This window comes from Calonectris borealis, chromosome 2, assembly GCF_964195595.1.
Source record: "Calonectris borealis chromosome 2, bCalBor7.hap1.2, whole genome shotgun sequence".
NCBI lineage: Eukaryota > Metazoa > Chordata > Aves > Procellariiformes > Procellariidae > Calonectris > Calonectris borealis.
Window position 1 is genome coordinate 129,578,369 of NC_134313.1, and position 25,933 is coordinate 129,604,301.

At 38.9% G+C, this 25,933-nt stretch overlaps 1 protein-coding gene across 2 annotated transcripts in view; it reads left to right on the forward strand.

Moving 5' to 3' along the window:
* ZNF385D (zinc finger protein 385D) overlaps nucleotides 1-25,933 on the forward strand; it is a 351,253-nt gene that overhangs the window by 161,740 nt on the left and 163,580 nt on the right. Inside the window, exon 1 of one of the 2 annotated variants that reach the window (XM_075143422.1) lies at nucleotides 19,725-20,108. The exons of the other annotated variant lie outside the window; for it this stretch is intronic. Within the exon in view, the coding sequence (XP_074999523.1) occupies nucleotides 20,087-20,108 (22 nt within the window). The 5' untranslated portion in view covers nucleotides 19,725-20,086. Of the gene's footprint in view, nucleotides 1-19,724; nucleotides 20,109-25,933 lie in introns of those variants that run through there. 2 annotated transcript variants of the gene reach the window in all.

The following is a 25,933-nucleotide window of genomic DNA, read 5'->3' on the forward strand; positions in this document are numbered from 1 at the left end:
CTTGAAAATTTCCTTCAAATCCATGTCCCCAAATCTAACTTTCAGCAGGGTAAAAGATGATGCTTCCTAGGTTAAGACTTTAAAGCTGGCTGGGGCTTTCACGGTGGCCCTAGGTTGGAAATGAAATTAAAAAAGGGTTTGATCTAATCCTTCTCATTCTTATTTTTTATTTTTACTGTTTCCTTCTAAAGAAATAGCATGTTTAAAACTAATGGTGGTTGTATATAAGCAGCAACAGAGGAGTTACCAGAAATTACCGTGGCTTGTAATGCAGCAGCCACTTTGGATTATATTCTTTAATCGTTATCACATGGTTAAGACACATTCCTAAAGCTGCTCTAAAATGGTTTGCACAGTCTGGCTCAGCGACATCACACGGGAGTACAAAGGTGATTTTTAAATTCAAGATGGGTTACAAATGGCTTAGACTTACACACAAACTGTATTTGTGTTGAATTCTTGCATGGTTTCATGAATAGAAGTAAGAGCATTACATATAAAGCTAATGAACTCTCAGTATGCGGTCATGTAGGCAGAATACAAGTGATTATATACTTACATAAGAAATTCCAGCATAGGGAAAAATTATTTCTTTTGATGGCCACATATTTTATCCTCAGTAACTTCTTCTGTCTGAAGAATATACATTAAATCTTGTTTAAGAATGTATGAGGCAGTTTACGTGTATGAGGCATCAAATGAATCTGTCAGAGAGCTGACTGTTGATAAGGTATGGCAACCAATGGCTTGGCAACTCTCTATTCGCAAACTTCTTTGCAATCAATACTGTATTAATCATTTAGTTTCTGCCAATTTAAAATGGATATTCTTTCAGGGACTGCATCCAGCATAGTGAAATGTGATATACCGTCAGCATTACTGTTGCATTGGGAATGGGAAGTAAAACCAGGAAATTTTAAATTGGCCTCCTAGAGCAAGTGTGGCATTTGTCTACCTGAGTGTAATTTATGCACGGTAAACTGAACATATAGAAATATTTTGTGAGACACTTTCCCTGGGAGATGCCTTCCCTCAGGCAGAAGGATAAAGGCCAGAAAAAATCATACCAATAGCAGCAAATGGCCAGTGCAGTCCTGACTAGACCTTACCAAATAGCTTGCAATAGGAGGCAAGCATAACAGAAAGAGGCTGTTCAGTTTTCCTCTAAGGTATTTCACTTGTTTGGCCCCAGGCATTTGGTTTGGGTTTTGGTTTTTTTGCTTTTCACATGAACACAAAACAAAAATTCACATAAATGAAATAGTTGAAGGAACAATGGTTACTGACCTGAAAGGGGGGGAAATGAGTGCACTTTTCTAGTATGATTCATGTTAACAGCATAATTTGAGAACTGAAGTCCATTGCTTTGCCATATATCATAAGAGAAATTATTTTCTCATAGAAATGGAGGAGAGCCTTTAGAATGACAAATGTTTTCTTGTGCTTGACCTTCTCCCACATCCTTTTCTTCAAAGTTTAAAAGGCAAGAAGGTGCCAGTAGAGGTAGTAATTATTATAAATCTGGTCTCTGGAGGCGCTCTCATATGTGCTTGTATTTAATAAATTGTTGTCTTCTCTGCCTCTTCCAAAGCAATATTAGAAGTGTTTTGTGTGCGTATTTTTTCTTTTTTTTTTTCTTTCCTTTGTCTGATCCTATTGCAAGGCAGGTCTCTGGATTGCTCTGTTGGCTCCCCATGTTCTGCACAGGAGGAGAAGACCGAGATGGACATTAATGCCACTCTATGGCCATGTCTAAACAGACATGCCTTGTAATTGTTGATTTCACTGTTCACTTTCAAGTATGCTACGTTTGGATCCATATTGCACAGCTTATCACTTTAAACTTTTCCATGCCTTTTGCACAAGTGACTTGCTGGTGCTAACAGCAATTTTGCAGCTACTTGATATGTATCAAGCTCAAGTTAATCAATTTTGTGTTTGTAGAGTATCAGGATAAAACCCATCTATGTGAGCCTTCCTGACTTAGAATCATAGAATAGAATCATAGAATCATTTAGGTTGCAAAAGACCTTTAAGATCATCAAGTCCAACCGTAAATCTAACACTGCCAAGTCCACCACTAAACCATGTCCCTAAGGACCACATCTACACGTCTTTTAAATACCTCCAGGGATGGTGACTCAACCACTTCCCTGGGCAGCCTGTTCCAATGCTTGAAAGCCCTTTCAGTGATGAAATTTTTCCTAATATCCAATCTAACCCTCCCCTGGTGCAACTTGAGGCCATTTCCTCTCGTCCTATCACCTGTTACTTGGGAGGAGAGACCAACACCCACCTCACTACAACCTCCTTTCAGGTAGTTGTAGAGCGCGAGGAGGTCTCCCCTCAGCCTCCTTTTCTCCAGGCTAAACAACCCCAGTTCCCTCAGCTGCTCCTCATAAGACTTGTTCTCCAGACTCTTCACCAGTTTCGTTGCTCTTCTTTGGACATGCTCCAGTACCTCCATGTCCTTCTTGTAGTGAGGGGCCCAAAAGTGAACACAGTATTCGAGGTGCAGCCTCACCATTGCCAAGTACAGGAGCACGATTGCTTCTCTAGTCCTGCTGGCCACACTATTTCTGATACAAGTGAGGATGCTGCTGGCCTTCTTGGCCACCTGGGCACACTGCTGGCGCATGTTCAGGTCCTTTTCCTCTAGGCACCTTTCCAGCCAGTCTTCCCCAAGCCTATAACTTCTTTGAGCAATTACTTCTGAGAACTATTTGGCTATAGTTTATGCTCCATTCTGTTCTTTATTACATACCTTAAATCATTTTCTTATACCATGCTCTTGGAGAGCGCTTGTGATGCAGAGGCACAGATCAATGCAACTGCATGGCTTCAGCTCTTGTCCGGGAAGTTTAAAAGGGCAGCAGGCCCGATGTTTCTCTCTTCACCAATGGAAGCATAATAAAAATGTGTAATGAACTGCTGGTTTTTAGAGAACTTACAGATCCAATGACAAAGATGGATAATCTTTGCGGTTTTGGTTCCCCTTTTGATAGAGGATGGCGAAAATGTTTGTCCACAGAGATAGCTAGAGAAGGTAGACAAAAAAAAAATCCACTAGTAGTTGGGGTAGTCTGTGCGTTTGAGCAAGCTTAAGTGAAGGGCTTGTTTGCATAAGTTTGGCTTGAAGGCTGATGTTTTTTTTTTTTTTTCATGCTCTTGTCCAATAGTCACAGGAGGGGTGGGATGATTTGTAAGGAATTCTAGGCTTCTGCATTTCAGAAGCACACCTGACCCAATTGTTTATTCTTTCTTTAACATGGCAGGGGGAATTAGACACTATTAGACACTTGCAAGGAATGATTCATCATGCCTGTTTTGGAGTGTACTGTAGGCTGAGCTGATGGTGTTGTACAAGTGCCAATTGTTTCTGCTGGCAATAAGGGAAGTCTAGGGGGCTAGCTCAGAGGCAGACAGCGTGAACACCTAAGGCTGGCCATTGGTATTCTAATGTACTCTCTGGAGCTCATGATCCTACAGATGTAGCCTTTCCTATGTTCACATGTAGGGCAAATGAAATGATTACGTTGCTTTGAAAGAAAGCTACATGCACTCTCAACAACTGTGTCTATCCATTTGGTGGACTATTGTTTTGTAGGTAATATTGAATAACAAAATAGGTATTACTGTATGAGTTGTTTGTTCCAAGTCTGGCAACTTTTTTTTTCATGAGGATTTCCTTTTAGTTCAAAGTTTGTCAGAAGCTTATTTTTTCATATCCTCATTGGAGCTAACGCAGTCCATGTGTCAGCCTGAGTCACCACTGTGACTGTGAGATTGTAGTACCTGACATGAGATGATTCAACAGAGGCAGCAGATGTTCTTCGGAGGGTTTTGTTTCTGATCCAGATTTATAAAGAATATTTTGCAGAAGTTATATGAACCACACTTACATACAGAAAGTCTAGTCATGGTTGAAAATCTGTAACTCAGCGCCATGACTAGTTTCCAAATATGCGAGGTATTCAACAGAAACAGATAACTTACATGTGGCATGTCATTTTATGTTTGCCATCAGCTCCCTCTCTTTACAGATTACAAGTAAGGACCAAGGCCAACATTGCCAAAGAATTTTATGGTTGTTTAGATGGCAATTACCTAGGTGCAGAGAGAGTTGCTCAGATGATATAAGCCGTCTGGGCATTTTTCGTGGCTGTTAACAAAAATTAAATGGTGAAGTTCCTGAAGAAAGTGGGAGCTAGAGTCTTTCATGCCTTATGTGCACTTACGTGTTACGTACTCTTAAAATTATATACCCTTGCTTATTGTTGGGTGGACTTTTAAACAGACAGTTGCCCAAAAGCAAGCCTGTGGTATATGTCTTTACAGCATATTCTGACAGCAAACCGTGACATTCTTCTTTCTCAAGTAATAGCTGTTCCGGTTGCTTACTCTTTGCATATCTTCTGTAAGATGACCTAATACAGCAAAAAGAACCCCAACATAATCCAGGTTTTAATATAACTTATAAGTACAGTAAATATAACAGTAATATAACTTATAAATACAGTAAAGCCAAGTTTATTTTGATTTTTTGAAACTGTTTTGCATGACTTTTTTTTCTTAATGCTGTGGAAAGTGAAGACAGTGGTAAGAGATCTAGTTTTCCTTTAAATTGGTTGAAACCTGTGGAAGTGGTATTATCTTTTAAATTATCAAACACTTCTAGAAAGAACTCAAATCCCAAAAGCATATAGAATACTTGAACGTCAATATTTGCAATGAGATCTGTTTATAAACATACTGATATGTTTGCTTATCTGTATACTCCACATCTGAGAAACCTTCCAAAACCATCTGGCCTATGCTTTAACTGTTGGAAATGTCGTAGAATCCAAAATTGTGTAGAAAGTGCCCTTTTTGGCCAAACCCATATCCCTTTTTCGACACATTTGTGCCAGAGCAGATGTGGTGTGCAGCTGAACACTATTTACTGCATGGGAACATCCAGCTGATCAAAATTTCCACACTGTGACTGCAATAATCCTTCATTTCTGTTGTTTATCTGAGATCCACCCTACCAGTGAATCTGATAGGGGGATTTAGCGTGGGTATTGAAGGGGAGATTTATTGTCTTTAGAAAAATAGCTAAGATATTAGCAGGACTGCAATAATACACTTTTGAGCCAGACTTTGATAAGTAGTGCTGTTATTAAGGAAGACTTTTCATGGCAATGTTTTTGCTTAGACTCTCTGGATGTTTACAGAACGGTTGGCCATGGATACTGCATGTTGGAAACACTGTCTTACTCATTTGCTAACATCAAGCTGTGATGTGAGATTTTTCACACACTGATCTGGTTTCCTAGAGTTTAAGAATTAGAAAGGACGTGAAAATCTGCATGCCTTTGTTAGATGTGTATATCTTTTCATTTTTCATTAGGTAGATGATGAAAATCTATGTAATACTTCCTTACGATCCTCCTAATTAGAATTGGTCTTTCGTGCATTTCAAGAGCTTCATTCAAGTGCAGGTGGAAGGCAGACTTGGCTTGATTGACTGTAAAATGCTTCCACATTTAGATGTGTTCTGTGAAATAAATATGACAGAAAAAAATATCCTTTGATTGTGTCTGAAAATGCAGTTATCACTGCCATAAGTGTGAGTGTGAGAGAGAGGGGAGAATGACAGGAGGGGGGAAGATTCAGAAGAAGAGAGAGAAATCATGAGATGAGGGACAAAGAGAGCTCCAGAAAATGCTTAAAAAACCCCTACCAAACAAGCAAAAACCCCACAAGAACAAAACATGTACTGAATGAGTCAAATTAGGTAGTAAACGAGTCATAAGATAGAAAGAAAAAGAACTTCCATACACAGATAGCATGCCTCATAACTGTATTTCTGCTGTGAAAAATTTTAATTAAGGTAATGTTGCTATATTCCGGGGTATACACTAAAGTACTGTGTCCAGAGAAAAAAATGCATAGGGATGCATTTCCCTATCTTACAGTTTCTATAAAACAAAATATTGATGCTTTCAAAAAACTGTTAATTTATTTTTTCCTTAAATGCTGTGTAAGAATATGCTCCTGTCAAGGCTTTACGGAAAATAAATACAATGCAGTATATTGAAAACGGATTCCTGAGGAAGATCAATAAATGCTGTATGCAGCAGAATGAAGTTATCAAAATGCAAATATTTTAAACAAAACAGAATTTAACAATTGCCAAGATAAGCTATTCCCTCAAAGCACACTGAAGACATTTCCTAGTTTACATAATGTAATTAAATTCAAGCCTGAAGAATTCAAATTCGTCCCAAAGACATTATTGGCAATGTGATTTAATGTGGTGATAAGGATGAAAATGTAGCATGTTTGAAGGCCACAAGAGTATTATAAAATTACATTTGAAAGCTGACAACAATTGTTTGCAAGCATTTTTTTGAAGACTACTCAATAGTGACATAATGAACAGAAGACCTTTTCCACTATTAACAGCACAAGCTCCTCCTGACACAATTTGGGTCAAGTTCACCCCAATGTAACTTCCATAGTGTCACTGAAGCTATACCAGGAGAAAATGACCCTTTTTTGTCTTGTGGAAAAAAAAAACCCACAACCCCAAAACAAAACCAAAAACCCAAACATGTAAGTGAACAGAGTGTAAGGAAAATGTGAGTCAGTGCTTTCTTACGACATAGTAAACCATTTTGTTTATATTCCTTCAGCAATATGAGAGGTGCGTACAGGTTTTATGTACGCTGCTTTCTCATAGTTGGCTTTATTGTTTATATGATGGGGGACAGTGTGGGCTGAATGCTGCCCTAATGACAAGAGCTCCAGGGGTTCAGCCTTTTTTCTGTCTCTAACTAATCTCTCTAATTATATTTTAAACCCACATTTCATCTGCAAAACAGGGAGATACTATTTCCCATCTTGTAAGATCAGCTAGTTGAAAATGCAACAGAGCTTGCAAAAATATTAATATTATATCATAAATGTTAATGTCCTTTGATCCTTTTGTATTATGAGTGCCTCAAGTCTGGTAAATTAGGACTTCATCAGTCAGGATACAGAAAGAATAATTCGGTGAAGCATATCTTGGCACTGGTGGGGGACATCTCAAAAGGTGCCAATGTTTTGCTGTTGATGAGCGAGGGTCATTTAGCTTTCTGCGTTGAAAGGGTCTTTAACTAGGATTAAAAAGGGAGAGAACTATTTGGGTAGCAATGCTTCCTACTGGAGAAGCTTTACAGTCAAACTGCGCCTCTTGAAAGGATTTATTTGTTCCTAACAACTTCATGGTGTGACCCCTGATTGACAGTGAAGTGGTATTTATAGTATTAGCCAGTCATCAGAAATGACTAATTATGCCTCCCTTGGAATGTACATGCTTTGATGACTCATGTAATATGCTCTCATTATCTCACAATTTGGTATCTCTGATATGTTTAAAAATATATACATATGTATAGTAGTGGAACTTAACATCTGCTTTTCTTAAAGTTCCATAAATTAAATATTTTGTAATTTTTAGGTAAAAAATGTTGCATCTCCTGTGGTGTCCCCTTTCAAAGTAATAGGTGTTTCTTGTTCAGTCAGTCGCTCTTGCATTTGTCATTTTACAGAATCTTTTAGCAGGCTTGAATGCACGTAAGTAAAGGAAAAAAGATCAAAGGCTAATCCATTAGTAGCCTCTCAGATCTGACCTTCCCTTAGAAAATATTCTATGAGGAGTTTAAAATGACTCTTTACAAAAGGGTAAAAGACTATAGCAGAAAAATTATGAAATACGTAGTATGTGCAACAGCAGGACCAAACCACTGGTTCATCTGCTTCTCAACTGGAAAATCAGATTAAGTAGTCACATAATATGTAAAGAACAACTGCTTCTTTAAGTTTCCTATTTGTATAATGCTAGGTAGTACTTTATGTAACTTTCTTCTAAAGAAACGCTGAAAGTACTCATCATAAAATACTACCTGAAAGCCTCTAAACTGTGCTCTTCTGTGATTATTGTTGCCTTAAATTTATCTGAATCTCTGTAATTTTCTGGTTTTTAAATTAAAAATTATCTAACTCCAATGAAAAGTCAATAAATTTTTTTTTTTTTTTTTTTTTTAAAAAAGTACAATGTATTTTGCCTCCCTCCACTGTGCCCAGCCTGGCATTTAAGAATAACTTACACACCCCATTTTATTATTTATCAAAAAAATGCCTATGAACAGGAACCTATCTACCAATTTTATGGTAAAGCTTCCCAGTCAGGAATTGTATTTTAACAGTGTGCTTGCATTTTTATCCCAGGAAAAAAACCAGTAGCCTAATAAGTAGGTTACCTGGATGTTGGGGACCATTTTAATTTCTTGTTTGTCTTGATTCAGACCAAGGCATTTCCCTTTGGTCTTCCCTATCCTTGGTGACCCATTGCCACAAGAGAGCTATCCTGAAGATGGTCTTTGTCCTAGTGGAGTCTTTATTTGTAGATCTAAACATTCATAGCATCAGACAAAAGTTGATAATATTACAAGCTTATTAAAGCACTCACCTTAAGTGTCTAGGAGGCAGTAGTCCAAATTCTTCTAATGAATGGATGAGGACAGGTGATGGGAGGTAAAGCATGTACTATGGAACCGTGGGTATTAATCCTTGCATAAGGGGAATGAGCTTTAGGTAGTCTGCAGGACTGCTGGTTAACCTCCAGCTGGGACTAATCTACCCATCTTTCAGGTGGCTCCAATGGACTTCTACTCAGTGGAAGACGCTCTCCAAGGACCTTGACTAAAACCATGGTTCATTCTTATTCTTCCCATATGCATTGGTTGGGATATTCAACAAAGATGGGGAAAAAAGAGGTTTCTAACTTGACTAGAACAGTTATGAGGCCCAGAAGACAGAGGTGTAACCAGTCATGACAAATTTTTATGCCCAGCAGCAAAGAGCAGGAATCCACTAGGACTTTACTAAGGACAATTCCTAACACTAATCACACTGTAATCTGCTAAAATTTTGACCATTATAATTTAACTTCTTCCTCATTCTAATCAAATGTCTCTGGGGTACTGAACAGAAAGTAAAAAAAAATACAATAGAGTGCAAATTTTATCACTTTTAATTCTAAAATTTGATTGGCCTCATATTCAATGGTGAAAAAAAGATTACCTTGTTGAGCAGGAATGAGAAAGAAAGAAGTGGAAACAGGAATCCTAATGTGGCTATTTACCTCTGCAACAAGTTGATTATGCATCTGAGAAAGCATCTAGCATTGTCACGTTACACTGCATGCATATGTGTGTGCACATGGCTGAATATAAGTATATGTCTGTATGAGCGTGTGTGCATGCTTTATGCAACACTGCACTACTCGTGCACGGCACTTCCTGAATTTGTTCTTAAAGTCATTGGTTTTAAGGGATGTAAATGAAGATGAAACATGGCCCAGTGGATTTTAATGTATAGACAGTTACTCTTGGTAAAAATAATTACTTGATTAAATGCTCTGGTGGACAGTGATCAAGGAAGGAAGTGGTAGATAAGTAATGAAAAGTGTATCAGTACAAAAAGTATCAACAGCTTATAGAACATGATAAATTATCTTTAGCGGGATAAAACAGGCACTGCAGACTTTTGCATGAAATGATTTTACTGAGGCTTTCTATTTCTTACACTATTTTCCAGGAAAGCTTTTCTGTCAGTGATGCAGTTTTCTGTTGCACAAAACTAAACTGCCAAATCACTGCAACCCACAGATGGGCTAGAAGTCACTTTTACATTGCAGTCAAGTCTGTCTGAGCAGTCAGAACAAAAATGTTCATGAAATGACAATCACTTTTTTTACATACAGAGAAAGCAGAGGGTCTGCAGATGAAGTGAGCATTGCAGTCCAGCGTACCATCATGCATCTTCATGAAAAACTCATCTTCTGTTCTGCTATCTGCAGACCATTCCTCAGTGCTGGGCAGAGATGCAGACCCCTACAACTCTACAGCCAGCTTTTCCTCCTCTAACACCCCCAAGCTGAGATGGTGTTGGCATAACACAGTTCTTCTCTCCACGATGAATTCATAGATATTCAGTACGCTTGGAACAATTGTCTCATATCTACAGAGTCCGGAGAGATATGGCTGGGGCTTTCAAACTTAGCTGAAATTCTTTCAGTTGTTAATGCTTTATAGGAATATGAAGTTAAGGCAGAATGCACGCCTTCACTTGTGGTATACCATTCATCTATATAGTGCAGAGAAGAAAAAACTCTGTGAAGTAAGGACTTAGTCCAGTATTTTCTGTCTCTACATCCATATTTAGGCACCTAGAGTAACTAGGCTTATTTTTAGAGGTACTGAGTGGCAAACTGACTAAAAATCAAGTCACTGAATTATCTAAAAATAGCAGCAGTACTCTATTTAGGCTATCATATTTCAGAATTATTAATTTCCTAATTATTTTGGCATAAATACAATTGGAAAGTATTTGTATTGAGATCGACTCTGAAAAGTGCATGTTGAAGAGAGAGCTTGGCTTTGGGATACAGTCTTTTTGTTCTGCTGTGGAAAACAGACAGAATTACTTACAGGCTGCTATTATGACAGGGTATTTTAAAGCCTGATAATTAAGTTCAGAGGTATGGCAGATCAAAAGGAAACCGTAAAGGAAAAAGATGTAACAAGAAAGTCAGGAACAAATACAGACAGGAGTTTTTTGCTGTACATGTCATTCTGAATTAGAATGGCAGGAGGCTTTGTCAATAAGATCAAAAGGTGGGAACAGAGATGAAAACTCTCCTTTTACTGTTAATTATTATAAACCAAGTAGGAATGCATTTGAACACTATTGGCAGAGTGCTAAAAAGCAGTAACTTTCCCCACCCACCCTTCTCGGAGAAGAGTACTGGAGCATTTGAAATTTAAAAGCAATCAATTCTTTCTGGGTTATTTTACCATTTTTTCCTTTTCACTATTAACACTGAATGGCTATATCATCTAACAGCCACTTTTTGATGTGCTCCCATTTTTTTCTTGAAGGTAAGCATGAATAGCATAAATTAATCCTCAGAGATTTTAGTGGAACATGGTTATTGTAGGATGCCAGCTTGGTCATTCAGGAGTGGTACTTTCCTCTGTGCCAGACATTTTTGAGACAGGCATTTCTGATCTTTGTTTTTTTGCATAGGATGAAATATTGAGGCATTGTGTGGTCATTTAAGAGCCCAGGAAATTTTCTCAAGCACTGGGGAAGCTAATGTTATAGTTAATTCCTCAGGAGATAATTCAATTCTTCTTGTATAAATTTCATGCTGGTTTCACTTGCAGGTGTTCTTCATGTTCTGTTCTAAATTGCTGCTTAGTGTTGCTGAGCACAGTTGGTAGTTGCTGTGATGATCTCAGATGGAGCCAGATTTCAATGGGTATGAGTGATCTGCAGATCTTTTAAGAGGTTTGGAAACCTTGGCTGGGATTCAGCTCGCATTTCTCAGAGTATGTATAGTTAGGTGTGTGTGTATAGGTATCTACAAGTGAATTAGGTGTCTAAGCTCTCCTTTTGATCCGTGAAATTCTAGTCAATATAGTTAATGGAGCTTGGAGAGCTACTAGGCCAACAAAAGTTGATGTCTACTTCCAGATGTGATAAATAACTCTTATGACTTTGTTGACTGCATCAATTTTATCTCCGTTGACTGTGATGGGAAGTTAGACATCCAGCTCGCAAGCAGGCACCCACATATACACATGTCGGTCTCCGAGTCAAAGTCCACCTACAGTGAGATCTACTGTGGAGAAAATAAGTATCACTGATATTTTCACTTCATAATGATTCATTTCTGTCATGAAGCTTGCATGTGTGGAACTGCAAAACACTTACACATGGACATGTGTATCAAATTCAGCGCTGGTGTGAATAAAAACAGTATAAATTTTTCAAAACTATCTCATAAAAAGTTGAACACTATGCTGTAACTTGCATCTTTTTACACCCTCAAATTAGTGTCTTGTCTGCTGCCATTTTGTCCTCCTCCCCTTTTTGCATGGCAGTTTCTGATAGATTGCAGCTTCCTCACCTTTGACTAGCATTTCCTTTGATAGCAACGTGTTGGCCAAAATAATTTTTCCTTGGATATTAAAGAGGAATTCAAACACATCATGTGTGTTTTCTATGAGATTACTTAAATAGTTATAGTCATTGAATATGAAATTTTTCCTGCCTAACTGTAACTGGCTAAAAGTTTATCGTCTAACCTGAGTTAAATGTTGATACCCCTCTGCGAGTCAGTGGAATGAGAGAAGTACCTGCAGAGAGGGATCGGTCTTCTTCCTCTCAGGTAACAATTCACCATCAGATGAGTTGCCCCAGGGGACACCTGTAGCACTGGCTAGTTTAGTTGAGATGCCTCCTTTTTAGGTAGTTAGAACTGGATGTGCCTTAAGCTCCTGCCTGTTCTTCGTTCCACATGCGGTGCTGGCACCATGCAGACGCTTCAGGTGCTGCTGCAAAGTATCTCAGCTCTCCAGAGCAGGAGAGAAGTTGTAGTGCTGTGCAGCTGGCCATGTTTGTGTCCCTTCCTGGCTGTAGGTCTATGCTGCAGCCTTGCTCCCATCGATTGACCCAGTATAAAAAACAAGCTGCTCTGCATCCACTCGCATTGGGACTGCATCTGCTGGCATTTTCCTCTTGCAGTTATATATTGAAATCACAGCTCAGTGCCTTCATAATCACTGGGAAACATAAAATCATACTGCATTGCCACTTTTTCTTTTTTCTTTTTATTTTTGAACTCTATACAGCATCAAGAAAACAAGAGAGTATTGTTTCATGCCCATATCTTGACATTTTTCCATTTAGGGACTTAAGGGTGTGGAAATTGATTTGATTATATTCTATAGGAGCAAACAGAATACTGATAAAATCTTTTACATATTTTGTGCTTCAAGATGTTTTATTTCTTAAAGGAAAATTAGAAGCAGAACTGTTTGGGGGAAAAAAGATAGAAAGGCTTGGAAAGAAAATTGACACTTCCTTAAATAACTAGAGGTCACCAGATGACTAAAAAAAGTCATTTCATGTTCAGAAAATGGAAAACTTGGGCAAAAACTCTGTTCTGGTTCAGCCACAAAATAAGGACAGCAACTGGAAATTAAAAAGCGACTTGCAACAAAATGATAAAAGAGGAAGTGGATACTAATCAATATAAATTAGAAGTCAGAAGTATGGAAAATTTATAGGGAAAGCCAAAAACAGGAAATGAAAAATATGTGGCTGGCAAGGCAAAGGACAATAAAAAGTTTTCAGTGTATTAAGAACAAAAATCCTAATAGTATAAGCCACTAGATGGAGATAGTAAGATTGTTACAAGTGATTTGAAAGAGCTATAAGTGTTAAATAAATATTTTTATTCTGCATTTTGAAAAATGCTTGATATTGTCCTCGTGTCATGAGTGTGCTAAGGCACTTTCCAAAATGCGTGGAAGAAAGAAAGGAAGATGTCAAGCACCAGCTACTTGGACTAAAGACTATTTAAAATCAATAGGCCTGGATAACTTTTGCATAAGAGTCCTAAAAGATTTGTTGAGGAGATCCCTATTTCACTGATGCACCTTCTTGAAGTGGGGGAGTAGGGGGATGGGAAAAAAAAAACACCCAAAAAGACCCAAACAAAAACCAAACAAACACTCACCACCCCTACCACCCCCCCAAAAAAAAACCCCAAACCACCCACGTGAAACCACAGGGGAGTACACGAGTGCTAATGATTTGCTGGTATTTAAATGTAACTGATAACTATGCAATAATCGCATTGCTCCGATTTTTGAGCAAAATGAAAACGACTCTATTTAATAATGCAATAAATTTTAGTTATTTTAGTTTAGCTGAATATAAACAGACAGTTAAAACAGGCAGTATAAACAGACGATTTCACTATGTAATATCTAGTTTTGTTACTTGAGACTTGTCATTTGATTGGTAAAGACGATTTTAGAGATAATAGATGTGCACAGTTTTGGCCACTGTTTTCTTTTAAACAAATGCACTATACAGCATAAGGCATGTACACATCTGATTAAGAAGGGATTAATTGACAGATCCTCTACATATCAAATTTAACTAATTCATGATGGTGCAATCAGAAATGCAAAATGCAAGTTGGACTTATGAATGGATTGCATCCTGTAAATCAAAGTGAAAAAAAAATAGAATCTAGAGTGCAAAAGCTGTACAGAATTTCTCAGCGCAACATCTGGATTTATAAATTTAAATTTGTATATTATAAATGTATAAATTGTGAGAATACAATGCCTGGATCTGGTGATGAATCTTAAAAGGTATGTTGCAAAATTGTAGAGAGTGTCAGAAAGATGGACAAAAAAAGTGAAACACTGACTAATTTCTTCACCTCACCAAGGGGGTTGTCCACATGTGATATACTCAAAACCGACATGTATGTTAGACAAATTTTACTGCATGCAGTACAGAAATAAAATTACAAGGGAAAGAGGGAGAAAGGAAGGACTATGCATGTTGGAGTTGATGTTACCACCAGTTCCAGTTTTCATTCTTTGATTGAAAAAAACAATAGATTTTGTGTGTGTGTGAAAAAATACCTTTGACATGGACTCAGACAAGCTTCTCGGTCTTGTCGTTTGCTTTTAAGACCATCTTTCTTTTTAAAATTATTATCAATACACATAGTCAAAGAAGCTTCTGCACCAGTTGTGTATTCATTCACATTCATTATCTTAAATCTTGTCACATACTTAGGAGCAAAAGATGACAGGAGTGGGCATTTAGTAAAACAATAAGCAGCAATAGTGCCTAAAATGTCGGTTTGGTTTTATGTTGGCAGCATTCTGTTTGTTTGTGTAATAACTATCCATATCCATGGGAAGGAAATTCAGAAAAATATGAGCGTTCAATTGCCACATGTCATCTGTGTTCAAACTATAAAATACTGGAAGTACTAGCTTTAAGCTTATAAAAACGCATATTGTTGCTATTTATATTTCTTAAGCCTTGTATGTAGAAAATCCCAGTTGCTTAAAAAGAGCAGTGCTGCAAGTACTGTTATTGAACTGATAAAGTCTGCATGGCAAAGATTTGTAAAGGCTCTCAGAATCAAAGGTGAGTCTTTGTTTACCTCTTGGAAATGCTTTTATAGGAGGTTCTGGTTAGCTATTTCCAACAGAGAATGGAGCAGTTGATCAGATAGCAGCTAAACTAATGAAAAGCATCATGGAAGTGACAGGAAGATTAATTAAGTTCCTCCAGTTGTATTCACGTGTGGCGGTACAGAGTTCCTTTGGGTACTGCTGCAGTTAAATGGTATTCATGGTGACAAATATTGCAGGTTTCCAGAAGTGACACTTCTGAGTCAAGGGTAAAAAACACATTTGGTAGTTTTAGCTGGTGGAGAATGTGCAAAACCAAAGATGAGCCTCTATGGCTAGTTAAAATATACATACGTAACTTGCTCCTTCCCTTCTTATCCTTTAGCATAACCTCAAGAGATCAGTAATGAATCACAAAATCTACATTATTGTGTAGTATGTCTTAAACTACTCCAGATGGCTTCAAAATAAAAACAAACCAAATTTCTAGTCGATGTGCTTAGTAAATTTGATTTGAGGCACAAAAATATGTGCACTTGGAAACACTTTCAATTACTTTTGGAGCCTTACAAAACTGTGGCTTGTTTGCTGTTTTTTATTCTGCACTGTGGTTACTGTAGAACTAATAGGAATGAAATATCTGCAATGCATAAATTTCCAAATTATGTAGAAGCTCTAGCCCTATTTTACCTTCAAGAATCTTTTAGTTTTGGGGTGCTTTTGGTGAATTAGTAGGTCAAATGTGATTTGGATTGCTTCTCTCACTTTATTTTCAGGAACAAATATTTGCACAATACATTTTTATTCTTAAGAGCTGTCTCTGTACAGTAGATAAAATTTATTTTTAGGAAAATCTGGAAACCTTTCAAGTGTATGAGATCTTTTAACCTACTACACATGATGCATAAACTTAAAATGTTGTGTCGCTATTGTATTTTGTTGCCTACTGTTACGTTTCTGCCAGCAAAGAGTCCCTCGATATGCTTCTGCATTTGCAAGAAAAGGTTTGTGGTCAGCCTCACTAATTGAAATTCATCAAAGCCAACTGGTAAGAGTCTGCGTATAAATCTAATATTAGTTGCCTCCTGGGAGAGTTCAAAACTGGAAGAGAGTTTTCCAGGAATCCTAGGGAATTAACTGGGTGCATTAATATTAAATATTAATTGCTCTCTGCAACAGACATGCCTGTGAGTGGTTTTAATACTTACTATGGAGGCATTGTGTAAATCAGTGGATAGATAAAAATCAGTAGAAAGTATAGATAGCGCAGCTAGTTCACGAAGTGGCCTTCTGGCTCTAGACCAAGTCAGGCATGGCAGGGGGTAACCTGTAGCTCTGGAGAAATGTAGGGTATGTGCTGTACTTCTGGGACGTGTGTACTCTCAGCTTGCTTTTTGTTTTTTCCGAGGACGTAATGTCTTGTGGGGTAGTCTGCATTGTGAAAATCTGCCCTTTGGGGCAAACCCTTTACCAAAGAGCGGTTGTCAAGGCAAGGAAGGGCAGAAGAAATCAAGGTGGAGAAATCAATTAGGAAAAAAAGAAGCAGGTTGTTGGGAAAGAGGATTTTGGGGAGCAGAAGCTACTTCTACTATTAGAAATGGGGATGTGGGGTAGCTGTTTTAGCAGAAGGCACTGTTTTCATGTTATGTTTATGCTATTGCTGAGTCACGAGGGTTTTGGGGTTTTGTTTTTAGAGGTGAACCATGCATGAAAACATGATAATTTTGCAGCTGACCTGCATCTGTAGCAAAGCTAAATGCTGGTTAGCCTGTGCTGGCTTGTTGATGATTGGGAGTTTGCACTGTGGGCTGACATCATGGGCTAATTTGCTCATTCATTCTGCATGATCCTGCGTGCCCGGACTGGGTCTACTCAAATCTCCAGACGCGCACAAGTGTTTGCTGCTCCTGATTGTGCTTCCCCACAGTTATGTTCAGCAGAGTCCGCAGTGCCCGAGTTAAAACACCAGCCATTTGGGATTGCAATTACTAAACTAATCCTTGCTTTCACTGACAGTGACAATATCCCACTCTGGGAATAAAATTTATTCTTTGTCCCTTGCTTGGAAGTCTACTTCTTTTTGCAGTTTATTAATGTTGTATGTGTGTAAATGAAAGCAGAGTTTGGCATGGAGTATGTGAATTTGGGCTGTGAAAGCTTTCCAGGAGACCACCAGTGACTTTACCTCCTCCCTTGCATTTGTTCCATAGTTGAAATGCAAAGAAATTAAAGAAAACTTCTTGTTTTAGTTTCTCTTTGGCTATTTTGATTGTATGCTTATTGTAAGAACACAAATAAGATGCAATAAGGGGGGAGATGGTCCTGATTGTTTTGCATCCTAAAGTGCAAAACAAAAATGGAGGTAACATTCAGAACCAAGTAGTGAAGAATATGTCGGTCTACGTGGCACTTTGCTGTTTACGCTTCCTGAGGAGCTGACCTGCCATCAGGCTTCACCAAATTGGTACAGGTTTTGTAACAGAGCAGCCAGCTCAAGAAGGGATGTTTAAAGGCAGCATGGTTGCTGCCTGACCGCTAATGGTACATCTACAGAGACATGAGTCATCTGTACCCGGGCTCTCAGCTGGCCAGCGGACGGCATGAATCAGCAAGGCGTATCAGCTTGGAGGAACGTCGAGACTGGAGGTAGCCCACCTCTCGCAGGGTCTGACTCCCGGCAGAATGAGCCTGAGCTTTTCTGCGATAAGGTAAAAGCAACCTAACCGGCAAATGCTGCGCCTGGGTGCAGGCTGTCCTAAAGGGCATCACTCAGTGCCCCTGCGAAAGCGCTTCGGAGCTAGCAAAGGAGCTGAAGGATTTCACAGGGAATTGATTCTCTGAGCTTTTACCCTCGGTGAAGGGAGGGGAGGGAATGCTTGTGCTGCAGAAAGCTCCTAATAGTAGCTTATACCTACTGCTCAGAGGACATTAGAGTGGCTCAGCTGCGATATTTTAAACCAGCCTTTGAGGGTGGTATTTGCTCCTATACCGAGGTGTCCCTCCTTGTACAGTAGAAGTGAATGAGCATTGTAACGATGAAATAGAGGAAACGAAGGTACCATGAGTACCTGCTGTTACTTCCTGTCCAAACCCTTTAGTTAAAATACAAACCGTGGTTTTTAGACAGCTTTTTTTTTTTTCCCCCAGAGGTTTCTATGTAGTATTTCTTCACTGTGATATGGGATTTGCTCAAGTTAAGTTGCCGTTGGTCAGTTTGAACCACACAAGAAGTCTTGATCTTCCTCGCACACTGTGGCCTCAAAGTGCGCTCCTGCACTGTGTGCTTTTTAGTTGTGAAGCAAAGTTTATTTTGGAGTTTATCTGTGTACCATGTATGTCTCATTTCAGGCGTACCTCTTCCTAGGGGCAGTTGGAATAAGAAGGGGGGCTGAGAAAGGCCGGGCATCAGAAACGGAGAACTGTGGGACTGCCAGTGAGGGACGGGACTTAAATTCATGCCCCAGTTCCCCCCGGCAGTGTTTAATCTCGGTGACTTTCATACAGGTAGCATGAAACCTCATGAGAGCAATGCTGTGGAGGACTCTTGCCGAGAGATGCGTAGCAGCGATGTACACCACGGCTCTTAACTCTTCCGCTGCAATTGCAGCGTTCCTCGGCTGCTGTGCTGGTGGGATAATTTTGCCCTAAGTGATTAGATCTCATGAAATAGTAGTTACTGTGTGGAGCTTTTACAAATAAGAAGTGGAGCTTTAAATGAATTATACCTGTCATCCTCTTTCCTGTAGAATGAAACCATTCATCCCATTAGATCCTATTATAATGAAATAAACACTTCAGCATACTGTCCATTATTTTTTACCTTTATTTAGTTTAAGTGTATTATCAGTGATACATGCCAGACTGACAGCAGGAAACCGATGTCCTCTATTGATTTATAGAACAGACATAATACGTGCACAAATACAGACCCGCATAGTCTTCACCATGCTGCCACAGCAGTGTGTGTCAGATCCATCCCGAGGCACTACATGTAGGTGATGGAGAGTATTTCAATATTTCTTTGGTCTTTCTTCCTCTGAAGCTGCTACTAGTTCGTATAGCAGCAGGGACTGTGTGGGGACCTATTTACAACAAACTTAGGGCCACTCCATTTGTCACAGAACAATAAAATAGCTACCAGCTGCTAATGACTTATCAACCTGGGCCGGAAAGGAACCGGAGACCTGGAGGGTGAAAGGTTGTAAACTCCATTACAAATCCTCGCTGTCATATGTCTCCCATCTTCACGCTTTGTTATTCATGCGAAGAAATCGTAGTTGAAAATATGAGTTCAGCTCTATTGAAATTGAACTACCTATTTGTCAGTTGCTTTTTAAAAATAGAAACAGACTGAGCTTTATCCAACATTTGGATTAAAATCATTTATTGAAAAGGAACTATTGATTTAAAAAAAAAAAAAAAAAAAGTCCCAGAAGGACATGATCTTGCAAAGTGCCAAGCATCTTTATCTTCTACTGAAGCTGGGGAATCAGGGCACTTGGGGATTCTCCTGGAGCCTGCTCTTCAAACAAAAATACACAATATACGCTTTGTCTTTCCCATCGATTATGTAATTGAGCACGTTATGTCACTGAACGCATTTGCTGCCAAAAAAAAAAAAAAAAAGAAAAAAAACCCGGACGATTTTAGAAGGGCTTTTTTTTTTCCCAAGGCAGACTTAGATTAACCAGGATATTAGAGCACGTCGTTGCGAGCCCGTTAAAGAAAAGATCTGTTTGTAGTACTCTTAGTCCTGATGTCACAGGCACAGCAAGGACATCAGAAGGAGGAGTCAGATTACAGTAAGAATGGGCAGTGCAGCATGCAGCCGGAGTAAACGCTAAATCAGACAGGGATTGTATCAGGGATAAGACTGCCTGCAAAGCGCTCATCCTGAGGAGGCACGCTGCTCACTCACGCTTCTTGTGCTGGGAAATTTCCACATAATGTAGAATGAAAGAGCTCTGTTTTACATGTCAGCCCTGTGCGGGAGCTAATGCTGAATACACAGCGGTGGGATCCTGACTGCATGATTAATGAGAAACATAATGTATTTTGGTAAGTGTTAACTGTGATGTAATTCTGCTTCTGCTCACATTATCAATAGGAGTGATTATTATAAATTTCGGATTCAAGAACGTTTCGTGCTGGCACGCACCTAAAACTGACAACTGGGGAATCCTGTCGGCTGTGCAGTTCGAAAGGATTCCATTGTCTGGGAAATTTTCTGTTTGAGTGGGCTACCGCGTAGTTTTAGCGGCTTGAAAAATAAGCTAGGATAAGATAGGATGAACTCATCCTGGGTTCGTTTTGTATGAACTTGTGTTTCATCTGCCGAGAGGGGATGAGAAATGGTTGTGAGGCATGGGAAGTTTTAGACGAACTTAATGTAATGGACGAGCTGCTACTGCACTGTCTGTAGTGGGGAGGCACAGTAAGCCTTAGTATTTCATTCAGCTTTTAGTTTGAAGAATTCAAAGGTACAAAGGCGAAACAATGCTTTATTTACAGTGGTGTGTTTGCCAAGTACTCTGCATTATGCAGATCGCCGGTGTGGGGTTGGCTTCTAGCATACCACGAAATGCATATTATTTTAAGCCGTTAGAGGTCTCAGAGCTGTTAAATATTTGTGCAGAGTTTAGTTTTGCTGCTTGATGGAAATCTTCCTTAGGCTTACAGCTGAGCTGGCTGCATACCCTAAAAACATGCTGGAGCGTAGAGCTATGTCTAAGCAATGTAGTGCTGCAGTACTGAGCCGGGATGTACAATTGCAATATAATGCTGCAAGTTAGTGCTGCTAAATAGCAAAAAAATAAAATAGAAAATTTGGTGGTGTGATGGAAAAATACTATTCTTGGCTACTTGAAATCTCATCTAGCCTCAGTGTTAATTTATAGCTGCATAATACTCAGAATGAACACAGAGCAGAGAGTTGGAGGATTTCTGGGACATTCAGCAGCTTTCTCAGTTTCATTAAATATTGAATCAGGAGTTCACGTCAAGCTTTAAGAGAAGAACTTTTGTAATATTCTGAGCCTGTCACAAAAGTGCTATGCTTTATGACATGCTAAACATTATTTTCTTATTTTCATAACATTAAAAATATGGGGGGGGGTGGTTGTCTTTAACAGTGAAACCCATCAGTTATGAAAGCAGATTGAGTTTGATGTAAACTGTCCTAACAGAAAAAATATAAATTGGCTGAGTAGTCAGAACTGTTCAGAGTACCTTTCAAAGATAAATTTGCAATGTTTTAGCTTTACTATATTTTCCAAAGACTGAGGAAGAATAGACAAGCATTATGGGTTTAGGCTTGAGTAATTTGGATTAATTCTCTTCACCATTAAAAATGTGGTGTTAGGTTAATGTTTTGCTCATTTCTTTTGGGTTATTTTTCTACCTTTAATAACATTGCAAGCGCGAGATGGGTTTTATTTTTTTACAGCCAGTTTTGCAACAATTGCCTGTGTGACTAGGATTAGAAGTTATGGTTTCCTGAAGTTATACAGGTTAGGGTATTAGGTGTATGTTAGCTATATGGTACTTAATGTTATCTTTTTTTTCTGTCCATAATTTTCAGAAACTCGTAATGGTGATCAAACTTATTTTGGTGTTACTTCTTTGAAAAAATACAAACATGCTTATTTGTTTTCTGGTGCAACACAAGTTTTTAATTGGAACAAACTGGATTGAGCTTTCTCTCTTCTTTGTAGGAAATTTCACTTCTGAGAGCAGAGCTGAAAGTTTCTGTTAGGCAGGTTCTCGGTCTGCTTTGATCACTTTGAACCTTCCTTTAATATGAAGTTTTAAATGAATGTTCTTGTTTCTGTCTTTTGCATAACAAAGCATGAGCTAATGGGGATAATGTTTACCTGTGGTTGTTCTGGGTGTTTTCCTGCTCCGTCTGTGAGAAGCCAGAATGTCTGTAATCTCACCTGTCCCTGTTGAAACACTTACTGCACAAAGCAGTATTGCGTAGAGCCGGCTGAAAGCTTGACTGCGTGCATCACGCACCTACTTTGACTTAAAATTGCTGTAGCCATCAGGTAGACAATATCGGAATTTTTCTGAGGAAAAAAAAATTATTTCCTTTTAATATTAGTAAAGAATTCTGCGGGGTTTTTTTCTCTGTGCATGCTACTATTGGGCCACCTAAAGAATAGGAAGGGAAGAAAAAGACAGCATTTCTGTATGTTTGTATGCATCTTGCTTGTTTTTCTGGGCCTTCTTGTCTAAGTGCTGCTGATGGAAGGTGGCATAGTGGGAACACATGTGCACAACGTTAAGGTTGAAATAAATACTGAAATAATTACTGTGGAAAGTGAGACCTAACCCTCTGAAAGTATTATTCTTATAGAGCAAGTATTAATGGGTGAAGTGAGTTTCGTAACTATCAGAGAGAAAAGTTGCTAAATTCAGGAATCAGTCATAGCATTTCTTGCTCTCTTTAAAGCTGTAGCCTCTAAGAAGATTTTGGGCTGAGATATTCTACTATCCTACTACATTCTACTATGTATATTCTACTATTTGAGCTGAGCCTTCAAATAATTAAACTTACTGTGACCCTTCTAATTGCATGAGCCTTTCTTTTACATTGCACCAGAATTTTGATGGAGTGGTTTCAATAACTGCTAATTTTCACTCACCGTGCTGTGCTTTAGAGTTTGTTGTTTGGTCACCGTGGATACATTTGTTACTTATTGAATTGGTTTGGCATTCATCATTTCGAGCTGAACAGAAATATGGAATTGTAATAATAATAATAAAAATCCTACAAAACGATGTAGTGTGTTTATAGAGTAAGCCAAAAGCGAATGAAAATAATAAATTTCTGTGAAGTGTTTTAATAGGTAGACGTTCTGCACTTAAAAACATACATACCTACCCAAAGCAACTTTTGCTTGCTTTTTTCATGGAGTTAATAATTTAGCATAACATAAAAGTCAGTTGCGACCGTTCTCAGCAGCTCCGAGAGGAGAAGCGGTGGGTGGCTGTCAGTGCCACAGCGCTGTTGTTGCACGCTGATAAGAGGGGACCTCCTCTAGTCCTGCTCAACGCGAGGGCTCTGCTGTGGCCAATGGCCGTAGCTGGACGCTGCCACCTCTACCTTAAAAGGTCCCGCCGGCCGCTGCTGCCTTGGCTCGGCCACCTTGCCTTCCTTGGCCTGGCAGCGCGGGCGGCTCGCGGGAGCTGGCTCGTCCTGCGAGCCTGATGGCCCCCGTGGCCGCCCCTCGGGCTGGGTGGCCAGTCTGTTCGGGTCAGGTGGAAAGCGCCCTTCGCCGTTTGGGAGGTGAAGGGGGAGAGCTTTTGGTGTGTGCCATGCACCGGCGCCGTACGCGATGGTCATCAAACTGGAGGAAACGCTGTAGTGATATTGCAGTTATGGGACAGTGAGCACTGGTCCTGAGGGCTCGATAAACCCCGACTGCAAGTGAGAGGGAAGCCAATCCTCCACCCCCGCTGCCAAAAAAATCACTCCCCCGAGCGCCCCCATACCTTGCCCTTACTGAAGAAGCACAACCGAAAAAAGAACTAAAATTAAAATTTACAAAGAAAAGGGAAGGGAAAAAGAAAAAAGGAAAAAAAAAAAAAAAGAGAGAACCTTGTACCTTCCTTCCCATTTTTTTTTTTTCTCTCTCCCCCCTCCCCCCCCCCCCCCCCCGCCCTCTGTGGACCTATTACTGTTTTAAGTAACTTCTGTTCTGAATGTTTCCGTTCATATTACACAGGAAACCTAATATATTGGGGTGGAAATGAATATCCTATGGGATAAAATAATAGAACTATTAAGGGGAAAAACCAAACAATTTTTGCCTGAAAATGCCATCACATTTCTGTTTGCATGTTGGCTGTTTTCATTTTCAGTGGGTTTTTTTCAGTCAATGTTGTAGAGTGTAGTAATTCATCTGCATACATACTACGATTCTGAGTATCACTTTTTATTTCTGGAACACTTTCTTGTAGAAGAGATTCATGCCGGATGAGTAATGGAAGAAAAAATACCCCCCAAATCTCACCACCTCTTTAAAGAAAACACACATTGTACAAACCAACCAACCAAAAAAACCTGTTTCAGCAGTTTCGGTTGTCACCGGTTTGTTTTTAGGAGGTTATATTTCCTTCTAGGTTAGACACTGCGGAGGCCTTTCATAGCATTTCTGTTTGTCTTCATTTAAGGCAGGATGAATCGGTGATGATAAGGCTGTGCTTTTAAAATGTTTTGAGAAACACAGATACTGGATTATTAACTGCGTTTTATCACCAGCCATCTGCAATAAGGATGTGTAGTTAATATATAATGGATGCTGTATGTGACAGAAGAATTCAGCTGAGCAAGACAATGTATAGGATCTTGAAATCTACGGGAGCCTGATGTTTATACTTGGAACATTACAGCCTTCTGGGCAGTGAAGTTCATATCTTGAAGCACTGAATAATCATTAATGCATGTATACATAATAATAAAAAAAAAATCCTGTTTGAACTTACAGAAACTGCTCTGTGCTAGATTGTACCCTTTCAGATTCTGTTACAAAAGCTGTTAATTTAAAATACCTCTAAACATATCCAGTATGTTGCCATAAATAAAGGGTGATTTCGCCATTTCACACACAAAAAAAAAAGTCATTGTTGCCCTTCTCATGGGTGGCAGAATTGCTCCAAAACCAAAATCAGAATTAATGGTTTCTTGCTTCGTTTGAGAAGATTAGATCACAGTTGCTTCAGCTGAAGGTCCTTTAACAGAAAGTGTGTGCGCACGCACATGTGAATATGTGTCTGTACATGTTTTAACAGGGGTGACTGTGGAATCTAATCCTGCATCCCTTCTTAACAATGTCTTGCTTCTGTTAAGAAATGAAATGTTAAGTAGAAATCAGATTTTTAAAATTTTCATTATGATGTCATGCCTCTGTCCTCTTTCATCTTTTTTCCTAAAAGATAATTAATATTAATTATTTTTATAAAATAGTTTAAAATAATGAGAGCCTTTGAGTGCAGAATTATCTCAGAGTCATATGGCTTCTACCTCTCTATGCCTCTGTGCAAATATCCTTCCATATTATTTTGATTTTGTTTTATAACCTGGTGGCAGTTCTAGAAATTCTTGCAATTACAAAAATGTTAATCAGGTTACAAGAATCCTTTCAAAGCTTTTGCCTCTCATTGCATTAAAGAAAATGGTGGTGCTTGAAAAAGAAGAAATATATTTGGACTTGATAAAGGAAATATTTCAATTTGGTATTAGATCATGAAAAGTTCTTGAAATACAGTAGAGGTCATAAGGGCTTCAGTTTTAAAAAGGGGTTATTACATGTAATAAACTGCAAAGATTAGTTTTGCAGCTGAAATTGCATAGGTGATTGGTAACATTCAGAGAAAATGCAGCAGAAGAGGTTGGCTAGAAATACCAAAGCCTGAAGTGTCTGAGATTGTACTTGAATCAAATTGCTGGGGTTGAAAGTGGGAAGAAGCTTTGTAGGCTAACTCATTATATGGCACAGCCATGTTCCGTAGGTCAGCCTGTATTCTCAGTGATTTTAGCAACACACTTCTGCAAAGTCTACTTAGGGGTGAAAAATCTAATACATGAAGCTGCATTATTGGCATGCTCATATATTTAGACCTCCTTGCCCATTTTGTTGACCACTTCTTTCAGTTCGTCAGTCTGATGCTCCTGAACATGTTCCCCTCAAACAATTTTTTTTTTTTGCTTTGTACATATGCACCATAAAGAGTTACTCCAATCATAAGCACAGTATGACAGCTTAAAGAGGTTGGCAAGGGTCTGGATCAAATGTGAAATAAGAAAATGCAACTGTAATTTGAAATTGGAATTGTAAGGGAGGCTTTTATGAAAGTTCAATTACAATATACCCTTGCCT